The 21,659-nt window shown below is 35.4% G+C and overlaps 1 protein-coding gene across 1 annotated transcript; it reads left to right on the top strand.

The window, feature by feature from the left end:
- The first annotated feature begins 253 nt into the window (after positions 1-253).
- LOC126668486 (uncharacterized) lies at positions 254-1,249 on the top strand. The gene has a single exon (XM_050361677.1). The coding sequence runs from the start codon at positions 254-256 to the stop codon at positions 1,247-1,249; it is 996 nt and encodes a 331-aa protein (XP_050217634.1).
- The last annotated feature ends 20,410 nt before the right edge of the window (positions 1,250-21,659 follow it).

Consider the following 21,659-nt stretch of genomic DNA (forward strand, 5'->3'; position numbering starts at 1 on the left):
CCTCGAGGAATATATAATTAGCGTTACAACTCATATACTAAATATCGCACTAAGGGAGAACGACGCCGGAAGGCTGCCGAATATTTTTCTCCGTTGCTAGGCATATATCATGGCCGGGTTACGGGGCACCTGTTTTGCGAATGGGATAGGGCCCTACCTTTTCAGCAGTCAATTACATTGACTTTGCTTATCTCGAGTGAAAACCCCAACTCTAATTATCCGCGCTACAGAAATTGAGACAGATCGCAGTTGGATGTACAGGAGCCACACAAACGGGTTGCTAACCACAGGGTACAAGGATCATGTGAAGGAGTTTATCCGATTTGCATTACGGCATCCGGCTTGTATGAGTGGAGTACATATAAAATGCCCCTGCCCTAAGAGAGGTTGTCGAAATACAAGCTATCGGGATGTCGATGAGGTGGAATTCCATCTATTGAAGAATGGGTTTGTGAAAGGTTACCAAGTATGGGTTTTTCATGGCGAGAGGAGCGTTTTGAATCCCCCTCCCCTTGCACAGTTACCAGAGCAGGATGTTGAATTCGATTATGAAAATGAGGGGCCAGGTGAGTTCAGTTCCGCTCAAAGAATGATTCTTGATGCGGCCGGTCCAGAAATAACGTTTCTTGAAGATGAGCTCCCGAATGATGAAGCTCAAAAATTTTATGATATGATGCGTGCGGCTGAAGAAGACATATGGCCTGGGAATAGCAGACACTCTCCATTTTCTGCATCTGCTAAAGTGATGGAGATCAAGTGTCGACATAAGGGTTCAGTAGCTTTAGTTGACGACGTCTGCGGATTGATACAGGAGCTGCTCTCGGAGGACAACAAGATGCCAACGAATTTTGCTAAAATTAAGAAACTGGTCAAAGGTTTGGGGTTGCCGGTTGAGGTTATTGACTGTTGTTTCTATAACTGTATGATTTATTGGGGGGAGGACGCGGATCTAACGCACTGCAAAGTTTGTAATTATGCACGGTGGAAACCTGTGACCCATGGAAAATCCGCAAAAAGAAAGGCTAACGTGCCATATAGTAAAATGTTCTATTTTCCAATAACTCCGAGGCTAAAGAGGTTGTACGCTTCGAAAGCCACTGCTCGGCATATGACGTGGCACGCAGACCACGAGATGGATGGTGATAAGATGTGCCACCCGTCCGACTCTCCGGCTTGGAAACGTTTTAGTGAACTGCATTCTGAGTTTGCCGATGAAGGGAGAAATATTCCTCGTGGCCGGTCATTTTGACGCCGTACAATCTCCCCCCAGGCATGTGCATGAAGGATGAGTTTATGTTTTTAACGGTTTTGGTACCGGGGCCTAGAAACCCGAAACATCTAATGGATATCTTCCTACAGCCGCTGGTTGCAGAGTTGAACCAACTATGGGAATGTAGAGTCCAGACATATGACGTTCATAAGCGTCAAAATATTCAACTAAAGGCGGCTCTTATGTGGACAATAAATGACTTTCCTGCCTATTCTATGTTGTCTGGTTGGACCACTGCTGGTAGAAAAGCATGCCCGTACTGCATGGAAAACACCGATGCATTCACACTGGATAAAAGCGGGAAACAATCGTGGTTTGATTGCCATCGCAAGTTTTTGCCTCCGAATCACCAATTCCGTCGAAATGTTACTGATTTTCATAAGGGGAAACGAGAAATCGGCAAAAGGTTTTCAGGGGTGAGAACTGGAGATGAACTGTTAGCAGAGATTGGTCGACAGGGGTTTAAGAAGGCATTTGAGCCTGGTGCGAAAGTTACTAATGCATTACTGTCAAAAGATCATGGGTGGAATAAAAAAAGTATCTATTGGGATTTTCCTTATTGGAGAACGAATGTAATACGTCACAATCTCGATGTCATGCACATTGAGAAAAATGTCTTCGATAACATTTTTAATATTGTTCTCAATGTCCCCGGGAAAACAAAAGACCATGCAAAATCTCGTGAAGAGTTGAACGACATCTGTGATCGGCCAGGGTTAGCTAAAAATCCGGCAACTGGGAGATTTCCAAAGGCAATCTATGCTTTGGATAGGGATTCAAAACGAGTTTTGCTTGAGTGGATTCAGAAAATAAAGTTTCCAGACGGGTACGCGTCAAACTTGTCTAGATGTGTTGATCTAAAGGGGCTGAAAATGCATGGAATGAAAAGTCATGACTGCCATATTTTTATGCAACGACTTCTGCCAATCGCCCTTCGGGAGCTACTTCCGAAAAACATGTGGGAGCCTCTAACAGAGTTAAGTATCTTCTTCAGGGAGTTAACTTCCACGTCACTGTCACAGGAAGATCTAAACAGTATGGAAACTGAGATCCCAAAAATCCTGTGTAAGTTGGAACGTATATTTCCACCCAGCTTTTTTGACTCTATGGAGCATCTCCCCGTGCATCTTCCGTATGAAGCTATGATGGCAGGACCGGTTCAGTATCGCTGGATGTATCCATTTGAAAGGTAATCAATTAGTTATGGTTTTTTCTCGTATCCATCTGTTCAATATATATATGATTATAGGAAATGCTTACTAATATTAATATCCGGTTACAGATATTTGAGGAAATTGAAAAAAAAGGTCACTAATAAAGGCAGGGTGGAAGGGAGCATTAGTAGTGGATATCTGCAAGAAGAAATCGCTAAATTTGCATCCTATTATTTTGCTGAAGGTGATCCGATGATACCCGTGCGTTTGGGAAGAAATGAAACTTGTGATATGGATATCGATGACGATGTTGACAGACTGGGAATTTTTAAACCTAAGGGAAAGCCGTTGCGTGGTAGCGGTATGAGATATCTTGAAGACAATGAGATCATCGCTGCTCGAACCTATGTTCTTCTGAATTGTTCCGAAATCGAAGATCATCGAAAGTATGCATTTAAATATAGTATAATATTTCACATATTTGCTAGAATTTGATGTAGTTTGGGCCTCTTCCATTGAAAGGGTTTTTGTGGCCGGGTTGCGCGAAAGGAACAGTGACATAAGTGAAACAGAAATTGAAAGAGTGCTGGAAAGTGATTTCGCCTCTTGGTTTGAACAATATGTACGTATATTATAACAATGGACTATCATTTTTATAATAAGGTTTATAAATCTTACAAATTTCTAACTCCCCACAGGTGAAAGATCCAACTGTTTGTACTAATCCGTTTATTCTGAGTCCCGCAAAGGGACCATGTAGAAAGGTCACCACATATAAGGGATACTATGTAAACGGCTTCAAATTTCTTACTCAGGAATATGGGCAGGATCAACTTACAATGAATAGCGGTGTCTGCGTAAGGGGAACGGAATATGTTGAAGGTGAAAATGACTTTTATGGAGTGTTAACGGACATAATTGAGTTAGAGTATCCAGCTCTACCAATGAAGCAGAACGTCATTTTTAAATGCGAATGGTTCGACCCTACGGATACAGGCACAGACACTAGCAATCGATACAACTTGGTAGATGTTAATCACAGACGCATGTACAATAAATACGAACCGTTCATCTTGGCAGAACAGGCTGACCAAGTTCATTACCTTCCATATCCAAGAAGAAGACGGGAAAAAGTAAATTGGTGGGCAGTTTGCAAAATTAAGGCATGATCAGAACTTGACATGCCCGATGCGATTGTCCCGGCCTTTCAAGAGGTCATTGAAGAAAATCCCCTCATAGTTGAAACGGACGACAATCCCACAAAATTAGCTGACCTGAATGAGGTGGCCGACGAAGATGCGTTGCAGATCCCTCCTACTGAAGATGAAAAAGAAGAATTTCCGCCATCCTCATCAGACGAAGATGAAGAACAACTTGACTGACGTTTTAGATATTTTTGCAGTTTTTGTTAGTTCTATTCATTTATTATTGTAATGAATTAGTTATATTAAATGTATTAGTTAATTTTAATATATTAAATTGTTAAAATGTATTTTCTTATAATGTATTTTTCTGTAATGTTTTGTTATAATGTATTCTTTAACAATGTATTAAATTGTTATATGTGGAACAAAACGTCTTTTAATGTCTGCAGGTATGAGAGGGTTAGGTGGTTCAGGTGATCCGACTAGAGGTCGGGGACGTCGGGGTAACCCAGCTAGAGGTCGTGGTCGTGGTAACGCGGCTGTGCGTGCCCCTGTTGAGGACATCCCTATTCAGGGTCAGCAGCAGGAGGTGGAGGCGGCACCCCCTGTTCAGCCCCGACAGCCAGCAGAGCCCCCTACAGAGCTGAATGCCCAGGGGAGGGCACTGTGTTCCCCAGATGCCAGCAGGTAAGAATGTAAATTTTTAATTTAATTTTTTTTTTATCGTTTTACTATAGAAAGTAAAAGTTTGTTGTAACCTCGCAGGGAGAGGCTGTTGAACTCTGGACCAATCTCCCGATCTATGCGGGAGATCTTTAGAAAGTGCTGGTTCGAGAATGGGCGAGCCTGGGGGTTTCTGACTGCAGAGCAGACAGATTTCTATTGGGAGGAATTTAAGGTAATAAATTGTTAATTTTTAAGTTTGAATTTAGACTAACGCAAAATTACTAACTCAAACTTGGTGTTTATGTTTTGCAGAAGGAATACTGGTGGGATACGGCGGATTACAACGACGACGTCATCAAAAGTGTATTCATGACGCATGCTGCCAACCGATACAAGGACGTTATTCACAGAATGAGAGAGAAGGACGAAAAACATACCTCGATCAGCCAAGATATCTGGGATTCCTGGAAGGCCTTCTGGGCGTCAGAGGACGAGAAGAAGAAGTCTGATGTAGCTCGCGCTAATCGGATGAGCGAGCCTGCTGGAGCCGGTTCCGGACCAGTACGCCATACAGGGGGATCCCGTTCCGCCATCCGACATATGGATGTGTTGGTTTCTATCTAGAATTCTTTTTTATTTACAACTATCTTTTATTTTCTGATTTTCTGATGAACTAACAAATTGTTTATTTTTCTTTTAGGCTGAAGAGCTCGGCCGCAAGCCTACCGCAACGAAGCTGTATACTCGGATGCACTCCACAAAAGCTGATAAGGGTGTCATGGTCGACAAGAGGGCCCAGGACATGAGTGTAAGTCATCAACCTATATAATTTTAGTAGTTGTTTTACTTTACTCAAGTGTTAGATTAAATTAGTGTAAAATGTGTTTTAATTTAAATTGTAAATGCTAGATTAGGTGTGTTAACAGCCGGTGGGTTGTATATGAAATGTATATGTTTGCAGGATGTCCCTGAAAAATGGGTGTTGATCAAATTATAGAGGAAATGCTGTCGAATTTTCGTTAGGAATTATACTTACATTTCATATGTTATACGTTTTTTTAGCCGTTATGTGATATGTTTTTCAATCTTTCTGTAGGATGAAATTGCTCAGAGACTTGCTGCTGCATCGCAGCTGCCGACCAGAGATGGTGGTTCTTCTAGCACAGCGGAAGTCGACGAGACCCGGCTATTTCTGGATATCGAGGGCGTCAACAAGAAGCGGCGTGTCTATGGGTTGGGTTCAGCGACTAGTGCGTACGTGGATACGACGACGTCTAGTAGGGCGAGGTCCAGGTCCACACAGTCACAACGAACTGAGGAGGAGATCGAGCGGCGTGTGCAGGCAAGGTTCCAGGATGGACTGCGCCAGATTACCACCGAGGTGGAGGATCTCCGTGCCCAGCAGGCGAGAGCCAATGAGAGGATGGCCGAGATTATTCAGGCTGAGATGGCGAAAATGATGCAGACTCTTCCTCCGCAGTATCGCCCACCCCCACCCCCAGGTCCTTCGGACGATGACGACACTCCGACTTTGTAGTGTCATGTTTGTATTTCTGACATTTTGTATTTTGTCACTGTATACATTTTGTATTTTTTTGCTTTATACATTTTGTTACGATATGTATACTACAACATGTTTTTATATGACAGCGTTCTTTTTCGGAAATTGAGTTATAATGTGAATTGCAAATAGTAGATTTTACAGGTTATAATCGTCGTTAATAAAATAGGGAAACGGACGAAAAAAACAAATTTTCTGTCCAAATTGTGACGGATTTTGCGACGGAAATTCTGTCGCAAATTTCCTTAAATTTGTCTCCAAACAAGGCAATTTTGCGACGGAATGTTCCGTCGCAAATTGTTGGAATTTGCGACGGAATTCTTTCCGTCGCAAACTAACTGAATTTGGCAACGGACAATTTCCGTCGCCCATTCAATTAATCCGTCGCCAATTCGTCTCCTTTTTCATTTTTGGGGAGACGAAATTAGCGACGGGTTTTGGATGTCCGTCGCCAGTTTTGCGACGCCCTGATCGCTATTTTTTTAGCGACCAACCAATCTGCGACGGAACAAATCCGTCGCAATTCCCTCGCAAAACCTTGTTTGCGACGGAATACTAGTTCTTTGCGACGGAATTTTCCGTTGCAAAATCGCTGCTATCTGGTAGTGGTAGGAAGGAAGGAGGTGGTTCACTTTGGTGATACCTAGCCTCGGATCAGAAACACCTCCAAAAGAACGTGTCCTCTACGAGTATCCACACGAACATACCTTAGCCAAAACTAGTGCTTGTGTGCTAGCACTATTGCTTCACAAAGTAATTTCAAATTATTTAGTGATTGTGTGTCTTGTGTTTATTTCGAAAAACACACATGTCAGAACCCTAGGCTTAAGAGTCTATTTATAGGAAAATATGACATCTAGGGTTTTCACAAAAACGTGTTTTGCAATCTTATGCAAACACTACGTTTTTTATAACTCTTTTGAGTCCATGTCTATCAAAAACTCCTTTTTGATAATTACACATATATATTAATTATTACTATTATCTTCAAAAGATAATACCTTAAGGAAAACACTTATCCTTAAATTGCGAATTTCAATTAATATATATTTATATATATATATAACGAATTACATATATATATATATATATATATATATATATATATATAATAATCTATTAAACACTTAATTTCATTGGGCTTGTACAACCCATAATTGTTTTGGGCCTGTTCTTAGTGTGCGACCCTGTAGGTTCATATAACGTTGGCAGTGGTCCGAAATCCCTATTTCGACCCACAAGTCATAAGTGGCATCTAGCAAGACATCATGACTACTCAAGTTATATGAATATCGATTATCTGATTTAACCATTTACAATAATATTTTAATCCCTTTTTCTCACGATATCCTGATTAAATATAAGGCATAGTTATCTCATCCTTATAATACTCAATCATTAGTTTCCTGATTCCAAGTAGACTGAAAATGATAACTCTTTATCAATTCATTTAGCATGGCCATGCATTTCCTTCAGTCTATCTTCTTCAAGCCCATAGATACCTTACTCAAATAAATGAGGGACAAATTCCTTCTCAGTCACTCACATTTCTCACATAGTTACTTTCATATCCAATGACAAACTATTTCACTATCCTGTTAAAGATAATGTAAGACTGTATCAAAACATGAAATAGTTATGTAGAAATCCATGGTGATTTCAAGGTCAAAGGATTATAATAATAGAACTGTAATGAGAATTACTTATGACAGTTATCTATGTAGTATTCTCAAGGTGGTTCATCCAGTGCCTTATTTCTCCAATAGCACCTATGATTTGATTTTATATCTCATATACATGATTAGTAAAACATAATCATCAGTCAACATCATACTAGTCTCAATGTTCTATTAAAACTAGGGATAGATGGAATATAATTCTTTATAAAATCTAAGGGTTCTACTATCAAGTCACATACTTGATGACCTTAGAAAGAATTAACCATTCAAGTATATAATCATAATACAAAATGATAAAAACTGTCAATCAATAAATAACAAAATGATAAAGTCAATACATGGTCAAATATGATTGACCTAGTGCATATCACTAACATATTAATCTATTACATTCCTACTGGAATCTCGACTACCAGCAAGGCCGATCTTATATTCATGTAAAATCTATTCCTTTTTTGGTTCTATGTGTCTATGACTACATAGTGTTCGATCCATCTTATCTTCTCGTTAACTTTCTGTGTAACGCTCTCATTTCTTTTCCTCGATTATTCTTATCGAGTACTATACGATATACACATATTATTCAAACCTTCTCAATATCGATTACTTTAATTGATCTATTTGTATCCTTTATTTACCTTTGGATTCTTACACCTTCTTATATTTGAATACCTCTTTATAGGTATCTTACTCGCATCTCTTATTTCTTATCTCGATCTATCTGATAACACTTATTATATATATCAACGTCTAAAAAGCTCGCTAACCTTAACGATCACTTTCTTTATTCTCTTATCTAAAACGCTATCGATCTATCGATATCGATAACTATTCCTCTTATCTCGGGGTGACTTGTATCCTCTATACGATTTCTATCCTTGTAAACTATTCTTACGATATATACAACTATGTTCATTATTAAAACAAATTCTACACGATATTCGCATTTGTTATTGCTCTTTATTACGATTTCATTATTGTTGTCACAAAGATTTTCCACCTGATTTCCCTTACATTTCAAATCATTTTCAATTTGCCCGTCGGCACTTTCAAAATGTTTTCTTTCAAATCAAATACGATCTCATTCATATCATTTCAAAACTTTTAGGACAATTGCGCATCAGAGTGATGACATCTCTCATCACCAAAGAGTTTCTATCTCAAATCTTTTTCTTTGCTAGTATCAGCAAATATATAATGCATGTTCTACATTTTGTAAAATCGTCGTTTATATGAAAATACATATACATATATGCCGATACTATGATGCATTTCTATCATGTTTTGCATGGCATGCCATATGCTGGGTCTGCGCACAATTGTACTTTCAAAAGAAATCACAAACTTTATTTCTTTTGCAAACATAGTAAGTCAATTCAGATCAGAAATTATGTGACATTTAACTTTTCTTTAATTAGGGTTTTGATCGATCTTACTGGTGTGTTCTTTTCTTTTCTATCTTTTCGTCATATACTATTGATCTATATATAGGGCATAGCTTATTTTGTTCTTTATGTATGTTTGAAATTTTCATAGGGTATGTCAAACCCTTTCTATGTGTACTCTATTTCATGCTTTCTATGTTTTCCATTTCCTTTCTAAGGAATATCTCAAGATTTTGCATATAGATTCTAAATCTACCTAGTGCATCCTATGCTCGATAACTATCGATTTCTTACGTGATACATCTATAATATCACAACTTAATCTTATTGATATGCATAAGCGTAGACGCATCTATAGTGTTATACTTGGGGGCACCCGACTTGACTCACCCCGCTCTCGGATTACTATCCCTGGTTAGCGACTTCTAACTTGCCTCAGATCACTTCTAGGTACTTCTACTGGATTGAATCGTCTACTTGGTCCAGAAGCACCCAATCGGCGTTCGGGAGATCGTGATCTCTCTCGATGATAGAAGAACGGTCGAACAAGATTACCCTCGCGCTCGAGAGTTTCAGCAATCTGATGTGCCCTACCAGCAATGTAGGAGAAATTCTCAAACACGTCTTCAAATAACTCGCTAAACTCGGGTCCTAGACCCTTCACAGTTATTTTGTTGATCTCCTCACTCCTTCCTCTTGTCAGTTTAGGTATCTCTTCGTTCATTTGAAGAAATTCTATAGCATAAGCTCCTACTAGAAAAAAGCCTCTGGCAAACGAATTCAAATACTCTTTAATTCGATTAAAGCTTTCTTCAGCCATTCTCTCCCTTTGAACGATATCTGATCGAGGACTCTTATAGCTCTAAATTTCTTCCCAATATCGATATATCCTTATATCTTCGCTATTTGAATCCTCAAGCGGTTCATCATCAAAATTTCTGTCTCTCAGGTGTCAGGGATCCTTCCTGAATTCTTAGAAACCATTCTGATATACAGGAGGTGCTTCCTCCTCATTCAATATAGCATGATACTGAGCTTTACTTGACCCAAACATGCTGAAACGGAAACGATCTTAGCGTGAGATTCCATCTCCCCAAGCCATCTTAATATGCATATCGCGCATGCATATTCTATCAAAAAAGAAACACGCATTTTTAACTTGTACATGGAACAAACAAGGGTTCACAATCAAACGATCATAATTATCACAATACAAACGATCCAAACGACTAGGAATAGGCAGGACTCAATTCTATAGTTGTAGTAGTTCCTAGGTACGCAAACCATACAATACACATATACATTACACATTAGCAATGATAGCCATCACATACTAGCAGTAGTAACTGGACCAACTACTCTGATACCAACTACGTCACGATCCAAATTTAGAGTCAAGACCGGCGCTAGGGAATGGGAATGGTAGCTCCAAAACCGATAGCAAGCCTAGAACCACTCTAACTTTTTTGCGAAAATATGAACAATGCAAGCATGCAAACATATAAAAATGCAGACACATTTGCAAATACGACGCGTTACCATATATAAACACATCGATGCAATAATAGTCGGCATTTAACTTCCGTAATATTTTACGTACTAGCCCATATATCGATCTATACACAAAAGTTGTTAACATAAAACATCGTCCAAAATGATTAGACGATCTAGCGTAACCTAACAAAAGATATATACCACATAGAAGGTATATAGATATACATACCATGTAAGGACCCTGCTATACTAGGCCACAACTGGTCACTGAATACTACTGCGGCTTTAAGGGAGGTCATACTTTGTACAAGCCAAAGGACTCCCGACACAAAAGAGGATGTCTGTCTAATCCGACTCTAATCACCTAAAAGGAGTAAACATCAACGGGGTCAGACTATGCTGAGTGATTATACACATTACTAATGGTACTACTCAAAAATAACATCGCATTTAAAAAGCAAACATGTATAAATGAACATAAAATATCTTCCAAGTATTTGATCATATCAAAACCCTAGTCCCAAATCCAACCTAGACTAGGGTAGAACTTCTAATAGTAATGAGCGCATAAGATTTATCAAATCCTTTTGGCAAGGTCCCAAGATAGTTCGACCGAGTTTAACCTATTCCAAGTGGTACAGTCCCGGGATAGTTCAACCGAGTTTAACTAGTACCATTTCTTATATATCCAATCGATCGATCGAGATGAGTCAAGGGATAATTCCACCGAGTTAACTCTAGATGCAGGTCCCGAGATAATTCAACCAAGTTAAACCTTGTATCTAATCAAACGAGAAAAGTACTCTACAAAGCTATTGAGACTAATTCTATGACTAATCCGGACATTAATAATCACACAGCCTATTGGCGCCTAATAGGTAGCTCGTTCCCCAGGATCATATACTAGTTTTCACAAGCTAGATATTCAATATTTTGATAAACAAATTCATATATAACGATCAAATAATATAATTTGTGATGCAGTTTAATACTTATACATATTATATCACAAAATAGCTATTGCGTAATAATATACAAAAGTGAAGTGTAACTCATGACTTGTTATCCATAAACTTCAAAAATAAGAAAAGTGACGTCACACTCCTTAAATTTCGGGCCTCTTCGGTAGTTACCTTGCCGAGTCTATGAAAACACGATAATATATCGAATTATTAACATTTCAAGTTAACTTTAACTTGTCCAAAAATTATTTTTCTAGCCAATTTCAGCTATCAAAACACTTATCTAAAACATCATGTTTACCAAAAAAAATTGATAGTTCTATAGTCCGCAATACTGTCTACAACTTTCATTTAGACTCGAACTTTATTCAGCATTTTTTTAGCCTTCAAAACTGCTCTCAAAATCGGCTCATAACAACATTATTATCTTTTTAAAAAACTTCATGTTTTTCACTCATTTTCGAGGAAACAACCAATTTGATTAAACAACACCTTGGTTAAATTGTTCAAATTTAATCAATGAAATATTGTCTATCTAATACTAATTAATTCCGAAAAAATTCATCGCAATTTAAGATCCGAATTTGGCCCGAAACATCCATCCCTTGGGTGTTAGGGACTGTTCAAAACACTCCCCCCCCCTTTTACCTCCATGGCGTTTGCTCAACGAGTAGACTCCATATCTGCTTGTGGAGTAAATTGCCATCTGTTGTACGAGCAGATTTCTTTTGCTCTTCGAGCAGAAGATTTTACTCGCCGAGCAAAAAACTCATTCTGCTCGTCGAGCTGTTCATTTCTGCTCGGCGAGCTGAATGTTTCTGCTCTCTTAGAAGAATTCATTTCTGCTCAATTTCAGTAGAAACGTTTCTGCTCCTTGAGGAGAAACTAGGTCCTCTAGTACCTTGCTTTCAATCCTGACGTACTTGCCTTGACACACACACAAAACCGTATCCAAAACTTCAAAGAATCCATCAAAATAATGAGTTTTTAAGGTTTAATCAATTCAAAACATAAACTCATGTGGAAACCTTAGCATATCTCAATAAATAGTTAACCAAAATCAAAACTGAGCATGTCACCTTGTTCGTATGTGAGTTAGCTAGAGAAGCGAGCTTGAATTATTGAAATCGGTCATCAGAAAATGAAGATATGGACGATGTCGTGAGTTGTGCGCAATAGAGAGTAAAAAAGAAGATGATGATCTGTTGATGAATTCTGAAACCCTAACACAAAATAATCCATGTGGTGGGTTATATATATATTGGCTAAATTTCACTTTAGCTCAAGCAGCTTAACCACGTACTTTAACTCAATTCTCGAATTATCGTCTAAAACCAATTCTAATACGATTTCATAAATTTACGAAATTTTGACGATGATTTTTTAATAATAGATAACGGCCTTTTCCATATTATTTATTACTCCGGGATCTATATTTTATTTTATTTTAATTCCTTTTGATAATTGAGGTCCCGTTCAATCTCGTTTGATAAAATTATCTATGTCTAAATTCCATGAAATTTTGACCATAGCTTCTTAAAATTATTTTACGAACCTTGACATAAAATTTATTAACTCTGAACTTACAAATTATTTTATTTTAATTTATGGTCTTTTCTTAGTCCCGTTTAAACTCGCTAAAACGAATAATAATTTCCAACTTCAATTATTATTTCGCAATAGTTACAATAGACCCAGTTTGGTTTAGGTCCTTATTATTTTAACTTAATTTGGACTTCCTCAATTTAATTACCAAAATTAGGACGAGTGACACAGTATTTAGTACTTTTGGAAGTACGGGGTATTATAGGCTTGTACTTGGTTCAAGAGTACTAAAACGAGGTGCAGTCAGGATATCGGATCTGGAGGGAAACGAATTCACATAGCCAATCAACATTGACAAGATCAATCTCTTTGATGTATAAAAACAAAATCTTGATGATTTGATAATCCGCAAAGGACGTCTCATGTAATTAAAGATTAGGGATAACTTCAATGAGTTGAAAATCTGAAAAGGACGACTTACGAACAAAAGGCAAGAGAGGAAAAATAGTCAATTACGAAAATCCGCAAAGACTAGTTGACGACATGGGTATGCTCACTTGAAACGAAAAATATCTCAATTGTAGCGGTTATTTAATGAATCAATTAAATAGATTTCTTGTCAAACATGCATGTTATGATTATTGACCAGCGAATGTTCCCAAAAAGAATGGAGAAACGACCATAAATCCTAAAAGCATAATCCATGATGCAATGGAACAAAAAACAAATTATTAATAAATTTTGTAATTCAAAATTTTTCTTATGCACTTCCCAGTCGGGCCACGTAATTGTTGAATGCGAACACACTGTTAGTAGTGGTCCTACTGGGTCAACCAACAAAATACAGAACGGGCCAAGCAAGGTTATCAAACTCTTCATTAAATAATACAGCTCCCAAATTAAAAAACGGAATGCTTCAATGAGGGGGCAAACTAAATTCCTGAAACAACAGGAAACAAGGCCAATTCCATTGAAAAATTGGACAAACTTTTGCAAATTTGATTCACTAAATCCAGAGGTGTCGGGCCTTTACTACCTAACAGTAGGGGGCACCAGGTTCCCACTATCGGACACACAAGAGGCGTCAGACCTCTATTACCAGAACTAGGCATTAAGCCTCCATTACAAAAACTAGGCATCGAGCCTCTACTACCAGACACATCGGGGCATCAAAAGTCTGTTGCGTTTGCTGAATGGAGATAATTTACCTAGCCAAATATTCCACATATTCTCATATTTACAAAACAGTGGGTAATGAGGTCATAGAGCAATTTACTCTAGCTGAGACTATTAGGGTTGTGGATACTAAAAGATAGCGGAGATAGTTGGTGCCAATAGAGTGTTGTAAGAAACTCTGGGGTATCTGCTGGGTAGGTATGACAAACGGGGTTCAACTCATTCCAAATAAAGGACTCGTAAAATGATGAGGTGGTAAGAATGGCTGAGAGGCTATAGGGTATCCTGGCATTTCCCAAGAGTGACCCACTGTCGCATTACTACCAGATGCGATGGTACTTTCCACTAGATCCGTGAGTGGGGATACAAAAGAGCTCCCACCTGAGGGTAGAACCTCCACAAGTCTTCTATCAACTCCTCCCGTCACTCCTGGCGCTACATCAGCCTTAGAAGAACTGGGTATGATCTAAATCAACATGGGGTCTTCTTCTTCCATCACATGTAATTTTTCTCGCAATAGAGATAATGCTCAAAATGCTTAACCAAGAACAACAAAACCAGAAAACTTATGAACTAAGTAGCAAGGAAAAGGATTCCCACAAACAGTGCCATGTGATAAATCACCATATGAACCGGGATGATCTATGCGAGCACTAGGACCTACAAATAAGCAGTAGAGGTTATAAGGAACATCGGAAGAGGGTTTCCGGATGTTCTCTCTAACACCCAAATCAAGCTAATTAGTAGAGAAAGAAGAAAGACGATAAATAAGTGTAAAACATATGAGAAAAAAATAAGTACCTTAGAGTTTCCACGTGAGATGCCTTATATAGGTAGACCAATGATCGTTGGATGAGTCGCCCTTCTTCTCTCTCTACCAAATCTGCTGAGCTATACCGGTTTGTTATTCTTTTAGGATGTGTCAAGCACGTAGAATGCAGGAGATGCTTCTTGTGTTAGAGGATCTTCTGTGGTCCCTACACTCTGCTAAACGTGTGTCTTTTGAGCTATTTTCCATGCAGACATCCCGGGAAAATAGTAATCAATTGGTCGATGGATTATCCGTGATATCAACATCTCGTTATGATACCTGCGTATATGCTCTTCTGGGCAGTATTTCGCCTACACGTATCTCGGTAATCATTACATGTATGTTCCGTCCACTAATAGCTTGTCCATTGATACCTCAGTAAATAGTATGGCGTAGTACGAAGGTGTTTTGTTGGATTTAGTGACATCACATATTGTCGATTTTTTTTTGCTCCTATGTATCAGGTATCAACCCTCATCAAAGTCAGTGGCGGTTAAGAAGCATTCTTATGTGATCCAAAAGGATGTTGGACAAAGAATAAACTTGACAAAGAAATATACGAGGAATGCAATATGCTCGTCAGTGGTGGGGATACTTCTTTTTCACATGATGGTCTTTAAAAAGTTCTCATAGTTTTGATAGGTGTGTTTGGGGGCTGGTGTTGAGGGTTATCGGCATGAAGGACTGTCAATATGGTTTCTCCATTTATATCAATGTTGAACATATAGGCCAAGTCCAAAGGGTGATTAACATCGGCCCAAAATAAAAACAAAATTTTTTGTTTTGTTGGACCAAGAAAGTGCAGATCCTATAGCATAGTGCTTGGCGATAGGGATGCTATTTTGAAAGATGCCGATGAGGTCAGAGATTCCATTAGCCTTCTAAAAATATATGTATTGGCTTCCTAGATGGAAACTTGATGGTTCATAAAAAAACAGGGAGGGCTTATTCTTGGAATAGTACAGCAGTTTCACACAACTCACATGGCGAGGTCAGAATCGGCCCAACAACATAGTCATCATCATTTAGATCAGTTATTACCTCGAGCGTGGATGATGATGAGTTAGATCGTATTATTGAATCTTTCACGGACTTCCATTGTGATTTCTTAATCAACAAGAGACATAATGTTGTGAGAAGACAGATTTAGGGTTAACTTTGTAAAGTAAAATCATCCTGAGCAAGAATATTGTCAATTCGTAACAAGATAGAGTAATATAACTGGATGAACGATAAAAATTGACAAATAACAAGAAGGGATTTTGTAGAGGTTTTAGGTAAGTGGATTCAAAATAGGTAAAAATAATTCCTTATATAGCTTAGAAAATGACATATACTTCTTTAGAATAGTAATCATGACTAGTGAATTAATGTCCACTAACCCTAGTGGGAATAGGGCCTTGACTGAATGGGTTTTAGGAATAATATAAAATATTACCTCAGTGTAGAAAAGATATTAAAAATACCTCATGATTTTTGTCTAATTATTTTTGTACTCTGCGTGTCAAAATATTCAGAATTTTACTCTCATATAACTCTCTCTCTCTCTCTCTCTCTCTCTCTCTCTCTCTCTCTCTCTCTCTCTGGTTCTCTTTTCTCCATTTGTATTCTCTCCTTCTTCATTATTTCTCCGCCGTCGCCTCCTTCATCACCTCCGACATCGCTCCGCCATCGCCTCCGCCATCACCCTGCCATCGCCTTCGCCGTCATTCCACTATTATTTGAGATTTAAATTATCGATTCTGTAATTTTTATGGTTTATTTTAACTTACAGACCTAAAAAATATCGATCTTACAATTTTTCAGATTTCAGATCTAAAAATCTGTAGAAAAAAATAATTTTCATCTGAAAAAAAATAATTTTCTGCAAAAAAACGATTTTCTGTGGAAAAACAGTGTCTGATTATCATATCATTATCACTACGTTATCACGCCGTTATCATAATACTGCAGAAAATAAAAAAAATCTATGGAAAATAATGTTTGATTATCATACTTCTATCATAACATTATCATGGCGTACTTTGTTATAACACTATATTATCATAACATTATCATGACGTACTTTATCATAACAGTATATTATCATAACATTATCATGACCTACTTTATCATAATAGTATATTATCATAATATTATCATAACGTATTTTATCATAACATTTTGTTATACCTTATCATATTATTATCAAACGGTATCATATTATTATCATCAAATTTATCATATTGTTATCATAACATTATTTATCTTTTATCATAACTATATCATACTATTATCATAATATAATCATGACGTACTTTTATCATAACTATATCGTAATTTTTTATCATAAACTTATCATAATATTATCACAATATACTTTATCATAGCAGTATCTAAAAATATTATCATAACATTATCATGACGTACTTTATCATAACTATATCATAACTTTATCATACTATTATCATAATCTTATCATATTATTATCATTACCATATAATATTATGATATTGATATGATAACGTTAATGATATAGATATGCTAACGTTAGTGATACCGAAATGATAATCAAGCACTTTTCTTAATATAAAATCGTTTTTCGCTGCAGTGTTATGATAATGATATGATAACGTCATAGTGATAACGATATGATAATCAGACGTTGTTTTCTGCAAAAAAAATCGTTATTTCAGCAGAAAATTATTTTTTTCATCATAAAATTGTTATTTATGCAGATTTTTTAGATCTAAAACAAAAAAAATTGAAGAGCAATTTTTTCAGATCTGAGCGTTAAAATAACTCGTAATAATCACCACGACTTAAGAAAAAAATTGCTAAAATTTAATATAGAAGAGCGGCGGATTGGCGGCGAAACGACGCCAGATCGGTGAAGGATTGGAGAACGACGGAAAAAAAAAAGATAGAGAAGAAAAAGAAGAAAAGGAAAAAAAAAAGAAGAAGAAGAAGAGCAGTAACTGCTCTGAAAGTATAAAAATAAGTTATATAAGAGAGGGAGTAAAAATATAAATAAGTCAGGTAGTTATATTAAAAAAAGCTACGTCAGAGTAAAAACAGAAATAAAAAAAAAACGGAAAGTATTTTCCATAGTTTTTTTTGGTGAGGTAATCTTTACAATTATTTTCAAAAATGGAGTGTTTTCTCTAATTTTCTCGGAAAAGGAAAAGGCCCAGAGACTAGTTTATGGTTAAGGCCGAATGAAACATGTCCAGTATTTAAATATCAGACTTTTTGGAGACATTATTTACACCGGCCTTAAAGTTTAAGCCATATGCTGAGATGGGCCGACCTAGAAGATTGAACCATGTTCTGAAATTGGCTGACAAGGGTTTAAGGCCCATAAGCCGTAGTTACTTTTCTTTATTTTTATTTTTCTTATTTTTAGATATAACCAAATAAGAGGTTGATCTCTTAGAATATGTTTTTTTATGAGGGTTTGTTCCCAGTAAATAGTTAGAATTTTCATTATTTATATATACACAATTTATCAACAAATCAAAGCTCAACCTTTCTACTCCAATTCCTTGGATTAAAGTAAATTTTTGAATAGAATTGACTTTGATCTTACTTGAATTTTTTAACCTCTAAATTAATATAGAGATAATTAGAGAAATACCTAAATAAGAAAAAAATTAGCAATTACCTACCACAATTTTTGGACTTGACTTATCTACCTATCCGTGTCAGCCAATTATTTTTATACCCTATTTTATTTGTTTTTCTACCTAAAAATTACTCCACATGTTTACAGTGTCTTCTTCTTCTTCTTCTTCTTCTTCTTCAGTTTATTTAAAAAAAATAACAAATCAACAAATTAAGTCTAATTTTCAGCTCATAACATTTTAGAAAATTAATTTTTGTGATTTTATTACTATTTTTAAAGTTTTATTTCTAGTTTTAAATTTATTTTTCGATCCGCTCGAATTTTTAATTCCTAATCAAATCGCTTTAAATTTCACTTAGAATTCAAATCCAACGATCATAACTTTCTCCAAAAACAAAGAAAACTGATAATTTTTTATTTATTTGTTCATTTAAAAACGGTTTCTAACTGTTTCAAACACAGTTTCAAATGCAGTTTCAAACGGTTTCATACAATTTTTAAAAGACATATTTATTATCATTTAAAAAAATTATACAATGATTTCAAACAGTTTACAAGCATATCAAACAGTTTCCAAAAAAAATAGCTTCAAACAGTTTACAAGGGTTTCAAACAGTTTATAAAGGTTTCAAACAGTTTCATAAAACAAAATTTGCAACATTTATCTAAAAACAGTTCCAAACAATTTAAAAATGCTTAAAACAGTTTACAAAGGTTTCAAAAACTTTATAACGGTTTCTAAAAACACTTTAAAACAGACTCAAAAATAACAGTTTAAACCGTTTACAAATGTTTCAAGCAATTTAAAACAATTTTTAAAAAAATATTTTCAAACAGTTTAAAAATAACAGTTTCAAACAGTTTCAACAAAACAGTTTCAAAACCGTTTACAAAAGTTTCAAACAGTATAAAACAGTTTCGAAAAAACAGTTTCCAACAATTTCTAAAATTAATTTAAAAACGTTTGAAACCCATGTCAAAACATCATTATGAAGAAAAAAAAAATTTCAAAAATAAATTGAAAAAAATACCAAAAACGATACTATAATTAAAACAATATAGAAAGAATAAGAAGAAGATTCTGAAAAAAAATATCAATGATGGCGATGGCGATGACAAAAAACTTCGTTATTTCTTGAGACGAATTAGGTCGAATTTTTCATAATGTATTCTTCTTTATCTTGGATTTTTTGATAGAATTTGTTAAGAAATTTCATTAAAATAAAAAAAAAACGTAAAAAAAAGTTGCAGAGAAAGGAATGGAGAAGAAGAAGAAGAAGAAAGAGAGAGAAGAGATGAAAGAGAAAAGAAGAGAGAGAAAAAGATAAAAAAAACATAAGAGTGCACATGTGTCTTACATGAGTGGAGTAAAAATACTAATAAGTTAAATTTTTTATTGGGGTAGAGATAGAAACATTACAAAAAGAGAGTAAAAATATAAATTTTCAAAATTGAAGTATTTAAAACAAATAAATCTAAAAACAAAGTATTTTGTGCAAATTCCTCATTAATATATCGATTTTAGTTTAACTGTTATTCAAACTAAAGCCCATTTACTTTTTGTACTCGAGTTAATTAAAACATTAGAATCGGACGGGGCCTAACCATAAATTCAAGAGATGTTTACATAAATATTAGGAAAAGAATAAACATTTACAAAAATACTATCTAGTTCTTTTTTACAAAAATATAGTTTTTTAAAAATATTTACAAAAGTACGGTATTGATACAAACATACAATTTTGTATACATTTAGTACAAATTCCGTATATAATCCGAATAATATACACAACTCATTAATTTCATATATATACGAATTATATACGATTTAAAAAAATCAGATCTGGTATTTCAAATTCGGTCTCAGATTCGGGTAAGACGGCGGTGTGTAGCTGAGGTGGAGAACGACAACGACGGCGACTGTGGCACTCTTATGTCGTGATGATGTGGTTTGTTAGTGTTGGGTTTTGATGAAAGTACAAAAGAAAAAAATATTAGTGTTTTAAGATATGAAGAAGAGAGAGACAAATACTCCTTCCGTTTTTATTTAATTGTCGCTTTTGGGAAATCGCTAGTATTAAGAAAGTATTTTTCTCTTAAATTACAAATATAAAAACTAGTATAATCCTATTTATAAACTCCACTATTGAAAAATTTAGTTTTGAAAATAGAGTTAATCTACTATTAGATGATTTAGTTTTGAAAAATGAACTATCATTTAATGAATTGATTTAATAAGAAGACTAAATTTGAAATGCTACTGTAAAAATCATATAAAATTTTTAAAATTATAACTATTGATAGACAAAAATATTTATCTAAAGCGACAATTAAAAAAACAAAGGAAAAAGTATTTTTGTAAATAAAAAAGCTAAATTAGTATTTTTATAGAAAAATAATATAGAAGTTTTATAAATATATTATATTTTTATAATATAGGGTATTAATTTTTCTAAATTCAAAGATCCAAGTGTTGTATTATTTCCACCCCACTCTATTATATTTAGGGCCTTGTTACTTAAAAACCATTCACTTTATAATTTTTTTTCATTTATATCATGACTTAGAAAACTTTTCAATTGTACCCTATTTTTTATTTTTATGTTTCATCTCTATCCTAATGAGTTGAATTGACCTATTTTCTTTTGAAAATGAGTTTAAATTAGTCCTTCATTTTTAACCTATATTCTGATAAAACGTAAATATTAATAATTTATGTATCTTGTTTTTAATATTTTCATCCTTAAATTAATTAAATTATCAAATTTTTTAGTTTTGGGTACAAATGAAACATAAAAATCGAAAATAGGGTACAATTGAACATTTTTCTAGGTTATGGAATAGATGAAAAAAAGTTAAAAGGTGGGTGGTTTTTAAGTAATTAGGCATATGTTTAGTTGTCTATTCTTTCCTGCAAAGTGCGAATAAAAGTAAGAAAAATGTTATTTAACCCACCATTTTGTATCTCCTTCATTGTCCCTCCTTACGTGGTAGCATTTAATTCGTCTAATTACCCTCCAAAAGTGTATTTTTCAAAAAATAACTTTTAATGTATCCACTAATTTGTTGTCACGCCAGGTGAGTTAAAGAATGTGGGTTAAAAAGGAGGGTTATATAGCACTACTCTAAAAGTAAATATATTAAAGGAAGGAAAAGAAATTCCATTAGTAAAATTACATTATTCTAATGTGTCTATGATTAAAGCCA

Source organism: Mercurialis annua, linkage group LG2 (assembly GCF_937616625.2).
Source record: "Mercurialis annua linkage group LG2, ddMerAnnu1.2, whole genome shotgun sequence".
NCBI lineage: Eukaryota > Viridiplantae > Streptophyta > Magnoliopsida > Malpighiales > Euphorbiaceae > Mercurialis > Mercurialis annua.